Source organism: Cyprinodon variegatus, unplaced genomic scaffold, assembly GCF_000732505.1.
Source record: "Cyprinodon variegatus isolate N-32 unplaced genomic scaffold, C_variegatus-1.0 Scaffold1215, whole genome shotgun sequence".
NCBI classification, from domain to species: Eukaryota; Metazoa; Chordata; class Actinopteri; order Cyprinodontiformes; family Cyprinodontidae; genus Cyprinodon; species Cyprinodon variegatus.
Window position 1 is genome coordinate 66,020 of NW_015151668.1, and position 8,172 is coordinate 74,191.

Genomic DNA, 8,172 nt, shown 5'->3' on the forward strand with positions numbered 1-8,172 from the left:
GAGTAGAAAATGAAGGCTAATCATGTTTTGGGTGTACTATTCCTTAAAGCAACAACGCGATTACAACAATGCCTTTAAAATTCTGCCTTGAACTTCTTATTTACAGACCAAATTAAACACCAATGCCAGCTGTTGGGGGCAGTTAATAAACCATCCTGATGTGTACTCTTGTTAAATGTTTATTTAATGAAGAAACCAATTAGTTTCTGTCTTCATGAGAAGTGAGCAGGTTGTTGCTCCACCAAAGGGCCAGACACACTTATTCTAGATGCATTTCATACCACATTATGCGCCGATGTCACTTATCTGATCAAAATGGATCTATAAATGTCCACTCTGAGGTAACTGATTAATGCAATAATAACTGCAGGACCTGCTTTTCTGTTGTACCTGCAGCAAAGTCTTTGCAATGTCTGGGTTTTCGGGGCTGTCAAAATGTAGCATCTGGGAACCCAGGCCATAGTAGTAGGGCCCCATCTTATGCAGGTCCACCACGTTGGGATCAGCTGAGAACACCGTCCTCCAGCCCTCTTTGTAGACTTTAGGAAGCTCCACAGTCAGCACCTTCCTCTTCCTCTCATACAGACCCTTAGAGAGCCACAGAGGAATCTCCATCTTTGTTCCCTAAAAGAAAAGAACATTTTGGAGCTATTGATAATGAAAAGACAACCTTCCAGTAATTCCTAATAAACACAAAATAATCTACTTCCGTTGTTTGTAATGGCGAGGAACAGGCATCAAAGACCAACGACATGGACCCACCGCTGAGAGCAAAGGCATTAAGCTATGCAGCATCTACATGTGCAACATCTACATATGCAACATCTACATATGCAACATAGACATATGCAACATCTACATATGCAACATAGACATATGCAGCAACAAACAGCACAACATCTAGACATTTTACATCTGCTTGTTTTTGATACAAACGGAACCTCATATATCCTAATTGCCAAACTGCTTTGTTTCTGAACAAATATAACGCAAAAGCAGAAGAAATGTGCAGAATTCACATCTGATTCGTTGTTCATTCTTAAAAGACAAAAATCATCTTTCATACACATACAATCGACGAAAAGACTTAGGTGATCATGTTTATGCGTATATCGGCCACTTTTAGAAAAATTAATGGAACAAACAGTGACTTTGATATAAATCCTCTGCTTCACTGACCTCCGGAATGTCCTGCGAGTCACTGGACTTCTCCAGGAATCCAAGCCGTGGGAAAACACACTCCGTTCGAACAGGCAGCCTCTCCTGGGAAAGCAAAATGTCGTCGAGAGATAAAAAATTCTCCTCCATCCCCACACCGGGAGGAACGGGAAAATAAGACGGCGTCTCCATGTGTTTAAACGCGCCACCAAATGTAAGCAGTTAACGGAATAAAAACAGCAAACGTCTCCTCACTTGCAGCTCTTCCGACTACACTTCCTTGTTCTTGGCGCCAGAAGAATGAGCCAATCACAGCGCCGCAAACTAGACCGACAAACCACACGGTGCGTTCTAAGTAACTCGGAAATTATAAATTTTCTGAAAAACTTCATTTCTAGTTGTTACATATGCATGTAGTATTTGACAAACAAAGTGATAATATAATGTATTCCGTTTCAATCTATATATTTAAGTATTATAAGAAAATATCTAGCGCATTAAAATGTGTACTTGGAAATAAAACTCCCAAATACAACCTCACAAAAATTATCCCGAACGTACCATAAATGTACATTAGAGCTGAAGCTATTCCCACTTCAAATCAAATTTGCTTGTAAAACGTTGTAAAAGCCAGCAAAGAAAATTATTTTATTATAATCTGTATTTTATAAAATACTCAAGACATATTTTTAGCATAATCTCTATTTAAGGAAATGGTTACTTTAGTGTTCACACTATAAAAACACAAAACAGATATAAATACTGAATGTATGATAACTTGGCAGAAGAACTTGCAAATTCAACTGGTTTAATGACTTGTAAGGTTGTGGCTTCATTTCCAGATATGATAAAAAAAAATAAAATAAAAAAGACAGAAACATGTGAAATATTTAATTAGATAAAACTGATACTTAAGAATTTTTACTTTGTGAGTTGGCAAGTTGGCAAGTTGGTTCTTGGTTGGAGTTGATTTTTTCCAGCTCTAAATTAAAACAAAAATACGAATGGAAAATTAAGTTGGATATAAATACCTGCTTATATCTGGAATGCAGCAACAGTCTGAACTGACTTAATCTATAAAACCTAAATAATATTATATAAGGGATTTGACCCCTATGATGCCAGGAAGAATGACATTAGCAGTCTATATTGAATGTTGGGGGATAAAGTGAATTGTTTTGGACTGAAGGAAAAATAAAAAATTCTTTATTACATCACAGATAAGTTTATTAATTATTTGATAAATAAAGTGAATTGGGTCTTTCTTCCAATGAGGAGTCACGTGCACTTATATTTTTGACCATTTGAGGCCAGAATATCATCATTAATAAAAATAGGTCACCTTATATGCACTTGTAACTAGGTTAAGCCGTAACCGATATGGGAACGGTAATTATATTAGTAGCGTAAAAAGAAGGCACAACAACAAGTAGCTAAAAGTTGGACTGTAAATTTAACCTTGAATTTCCATCCAATTAAAATGCAGCAGTCGTCTCAGTGCCCTCACCTTCTCTCTGTCACTTCTGATGTCAGTCATCAGTTGATAAATGAGAAATGACAGAAAGTCCAGACTGTAATCGTGTATTTTCTCCGCTGTCAGGGTAAAATCGGCTCACAAATCTTGACGACAGGAAAAAACAGCTCAGTCGTTTCTCTTATTTTGACATTATTGATTCTTAGACATGTCCTTCAGACTTCTCATTAAAGTCATCAGATATGTGGGCCAAATTTCCCCTAAAAAAAGTGTTTGTTATGACAAAAGTTTTAAAAACACATAGAAACAATAAGGGCACAGAATGCATTCAAAGCAATAAGCTGGATAATACAGTTAAATCTTCCATATTTTAGTTTCACTGACTAAAATGTCCAGCTTCCCTTAACTGATGTTTGTAGCATTTTAATCATTGAATCTGACTGCATTTACTGCAGTAGTTGGGCTTTATACAACATAAAGAAACAGAAATACATAGAAAGGCACCGCTGTGTCTCACTGTTGCAATGCTTTTTTTATGCTAAACAGGCCTCTTGGGATGATTCCCTTAAAAAAAGAGAAAAAAAAGAAGAAAACAACATCCCTTGAAATGCCAAACAAGACTTCTAATCTGGACCATCGCAGGTAGGTTACAAGGCGATGTGTTAACTTGAAATGAGGGAGGCTCTGTTCTTTAAGATGGATGTATATTGAGCACAAATAAAAAACCTGTGCTCTGTACTTCTGCTTGTAGTTTGTTGGTATAATCTTGTGGTCTGTGCCCTACATTGACCTCTAATAATCAGCCAGATTGTGAGACGCAGCAGGGAAAAGCCGCCCATTAAACTCCTGCAAACGCTGTGTTGTCAATGTTCCACGCCTGGATGCATCAAGCATAAACCAGGTTTAACAGTCTCATGGAATAGGCTGTTATAATAATAATAAACTCATTATCACACTGCAAAACACTTATATCAAGTAGAATAATACAGCATAGTTTAGACTCAGCTCTGACCCTTAAAAAAGGGTTGAAAAAATCAACAGTGCAGCAAGTAGCATTACGTCAAGTCAGCGGAGTCATTTTATTTGGCATCTAAATATCTCTTAAATGTGTTGTCTGGAAGACTTTTCATTTTCATTAAAACTATACCTTGCATATCCCTGCACAGTTACTCATCTGATTGCTCATAGTGTGCAGAAAATGTTATGACAGTCAGCCACAGCATCTCTGATGGGACTGATAAAATAATCCAGCAATCCCCTCAGACTTATTAAATTCCTCCTTCTTTTTATTTTTTATTTGTTGCCTTTCTCAGGTTGCACAGTTCATTCCTATCCAATATGCCATGACTACAGTCCATACTGGATGCTTTCTATCTATAAAATACTTCCCTGTATTAATATTAAAAAAGTAATTTAATAGAACATAACTAGGTCATTAAAAAGGAAATAATCCAACAGCTCTTCAGAGTTCCCACTGAGATTATTTTTATGTGCGTTTTATACTGTCTGAAAAATTGGATGTAAAAAAAGGACATTTGAAAAGGATTCACCTAAGAGATTTGATTAGGTTATGTCTGAATCAGTATAAGTGAATCTCAAATAAACTTAATGCTGAAACAGAACACATAAGAATACATTTTTTACTAAATGTATAACAATATATGTGGGAAAAGCTTGGAAATGATTTATGAAGGCCTAAATTATGGCCTAAAATTTGATCGGGAAGTGTAACATTTTAAGATATAATGTGTTGTTTGGGATTTTATTTTTATTTTATTCCTATCCAGATGAATGAAATCACCACATTTATCGATTGTCTTCTTCCAGCGCCTTAATATGAAGCATGAAGATATTGATGTTTACATTTTCCTCTGACTGAATGAAAGCCAGTGGCTGTGAGTAATACCTCCATTCTTACGGGATTTTAATACTTCATTCATAGTTGTGCTTTTCCCTTCTTCACAGAATTATTGCTCCACTTTGGGTAACCATGCTGAAATAAGTTTGCCAACTCCCTGAAAAAAAAAAACCCCCCGGGGAATTTTTTTTTTAGCCCCCCTTTGTGTGTTAAATGATTTTTTCAATTATTTTACTCAAATCTGTTGAATTCGATGCATATTAGTGAGTGACATGGATACGTGGAAAACAAATTATTATCCAGCAATTCACTTTAATACAAAATAGCAAACTTTGCTGAATAAAATAAGTATCTTAAACATAAACCTCTCCTGCTGAACTTCAAACTGTAAAAATGAATATAATAAATAAATGGTGCACATTTTTGGTGCAACAGCAAACTTGTAAACAGATTTGTGCCTAAATCACAATGACTGTAGGCTACATTTGTAAATCAGAAATAAAAGTCCTTAGCTCAATGCCAGATTATGTGGCAATAGCCTACTTTTTTCCACTTGTGTTTCCTCTGAGCTCTTGCTGCAGTGAGGAGTTCTCTGTCTCTGAGCGCTGCAGAGTAAAACTCTTAGCAAGGCAGTTCATAATTGAGGCCGACAATGAGCTCAGCTTTAATTAATTCAGTGGAACATTTGTTCTGCACATTAGTCCATTTGTTCTTCAATCAGGAGAAAATCCTCTCCTCAAAACCAGTGGAAGATGGGATGCTGAGGACAAAGGACAGCAGCTTGGATGTTGGGAAGGTCAGCTGCCTGAAGAACCTCCATCCACCTCTCTGCTGTTCCTTTGGACTGACAGGATTCCTTTTCCTTTAAATTACTCTGTTCATCCCCCACACTGCTCTGTTGTCTCCCACTATCTTTGTCAGCAACACTTGGCTCGACCAATGGGATGAGGGTATTATAGAACGTTACATATATGTTGCCAGCTCATTGGTCACAACGCAGTACAAGTTTACCGTAAGTTTTGTATCTAACGTGCCCCTTCCTTTCATTTTCCATCAACTTATTAGTGACTATTTTTCTACTCTCACAGTAATACTGTACAAGTAATTTATTAATAAAGTAATTTCCCTCTGAGATTATTAAAGTATGTCTGATTCTGATTCTGAATACGGGACAAAGTACATTCCTTTTCCATTAAATACGGGACAAGTACTTCTATTTCTAAACACGGAACGATTCTGTTTTTCAAGGGACAGTTGGCTATGCTGAAAGACCATCAAAGACCAGGGGTGTAGCTAGATGGGGGACGAATGGTGGCCATGGTCACACCCAGCCAATCATTGGCGACCCTTGTGGCCACCCAATCAGATGATGTGTTGTTCCCATGCTGACATCATTCAGAGCAGCAGTGATGCTCTAAGGTTGGCTGTCCTAAGTGGAGATTGTACCTGTAGGTGTATTAACCATAAACTGACAATAAAAAATGTGAAAGTTTTATTTTTTACATCATTATACTAAAATTAAAGATGAAAAATACCAACATCTAGCTCTTTTCAAAGCAAGTTTTATGGAAGTATGTCATCTCTGTACATAATTTAGGAGTCTCTTGAATTTTAGATAAATAAAAACCAAAATTATTTAAGGCATCTATTACTGTATGTATATATAGATATTAAGTAGAACTGTAATTGAATAAAGGTTTTTCTAGTAATGTAGGTAAGAAATGCCCAAGTGATTTTTTTTAATAACTCATAGAACCTTCTTGCTCTTCCCCATCATGTAAAAGATTCTTCCTAATCTTCTAAAAGGCTCCTCCTCTTCTCATAAATATTGTAAGAAAGTTTGCTTCTAATGACTTCTAGCCATTTTTAAAGTCTACAGTCAGCTAAGATTATTTGCTAAAACTGAAGCAGACTGGATACTTTAACAGCAGAGTACCCAAACAGAAAGAGCTCTCCAATTGGAGTTGGGTGAGCCAGGGCTGGCTTTACAGGTAGACTTTCCGCCATCTGCTGGACAAAGTGCAAAATTGCAGGATAAAAAAATGACTTAAATGTATGAATGTATTAAAAATACAATTTCTATACAAACTCTATATTTCCCACCAAAAGACAATTAAACCTCAATATTTACATTTTTGCAATGATCATTGCAATAATTTAAGTATTGAAGAAAATTCAAATATTGAACATTTGATATTAAATGTTAATACTGAAATTTAAATGTTCAACTGAAATATTGAGGTTTATGCAGCTTTTGATTTTACCATTCCCCCCCATGACATTTGCATGGTGTTTTAAATTCTTGCTTATTTTAATATTCTCATCTTTCTAGTCAACATTTGCTCTTTTTGGCTGATGCCTTTCAAAGTCGTTTAATCAGCCTTGATATTTGACCTTTGCTTTTGATTGTACAGATTTATGTGGCTTTTGATTTTGCATCCAGCACATTAAGTTGTTGTTATTGTAATATTTTAATTCTATCCTTCAAACTTACATAAATTCTCCAGGTTATTGCCTCAACATTAAACATTTAAACTTAGAGCAGGCCGGAGGTGAGCACAGGGCAAAGAGAAGGATGTGGGAAAACCAATAGATAAGATGATCCACTCTGAACTCAAACCCAAGAGAAGAACATCCACTGTAGTTTTTATTAAGACAGAATATATATGTGTAAGTATTTGCATAATAAACAGTGATTATTTGCAAAATATGAATGTTGAACTCATTCATTTTCCTGCTCGTAAAATGCAACTAGTGTGGATTGACCAGGAATTCATGGCGCTTATACTGCCTGATGTGCATGTAGACCCCAGCTTAGCCACCCCTATGTACATTATCTGGCTGCATGAGGTCCGTTTGCAAGTATAACCATTTTTTTTTTATTATTTGTACTTGTTGAGAGAAAGAAAATAAATTGCATTTCAGTGAATACCTTTAAAATGATTATTATCCATGTATTTAGCATGAAAATGTTCTAATGGACAAGGTGACTCTGTGTGTTGAGCAACGGGTCCAAGGAAAGCAGGAAGTTATGGATTACTAACTGGAAGCTCCTCTCTGAAAAATACAGACAAGTTGTGAATGCATAAAAATCTTGATATTTAATATATAAGTAATAAAGTTTTTTTTAATCAAACAAATAAATGCAATTAAGCCTAAAATAAATGATGTATTTTTATTTTGTTTGCTGTTTCTAAAGTCTAATCAGACCAAGGAAATGTGTTTTGCCTCCTAACTCCAGAGGAAAGCCCACCACAGAATAAAGATAAAAAAAAAAAATCTGATTTTGTTTTTACAATTTCTGATTTCATTTTAGAACTTTAAAAACTTTTTTTTTTCTTCTAACAATAATGGAACTAATTTTACTCCATAGTGATCCCTGAGTTCTGTGGAGGGCCAAAATATATCATAAATTAGATAAATGTCAATATTCCAAAAAAAAAAAAAATAAGTATGTGTAAAATTTATCTATACATCTTAATGTAATTCAAATACTAAAATAATAAGATTAATTAAATTGAAAAACGCACCATGAAATAACACTATGTCCCACAAAAACAATAACAATTAATTTAATAATAAATATCATTTAAATTAATTCATATACATAATATTTAATATATTTCCTTTAGTTTACGTGTATAAATGCATATAAAGCAAATCAGTTAAGTGCATATGTATT

The 8,172-nt window shown here is 35.1% G+C and overlaps 1 protein-coding gene across 1 annotated transcript in view; it reads right to left on the reverse strand.

Annotated features, from left to right (window-relative positions):
- Window positions 1-1,442, reverse strand: part of gins3 (GINS complex subunit 3 (Psf3 homolog)) — a 4,318-nt gene extending 2,876 nt beyond the window's left edge. The window contains exons 1-2 of the mRNA XM_015401390.1: window positions 1,180-1,442; window positions 391-624 (exon numbers count right to left, since the gene is read on the reverse strand). Of these exons, the coding sequence (XP_015256876.1) occupies window positions 391-624; window positions 1,180-1,350 (405 nt within the window). The 5' untranslated portion in view covers window positions 1,351-1,442. The remainder of the gene's footprint in view (window positions 1-390; window positions 625-1,179) is intronic.
- Window positions 1,443-8,172: the final 6,730 nt, after the last annotated feature.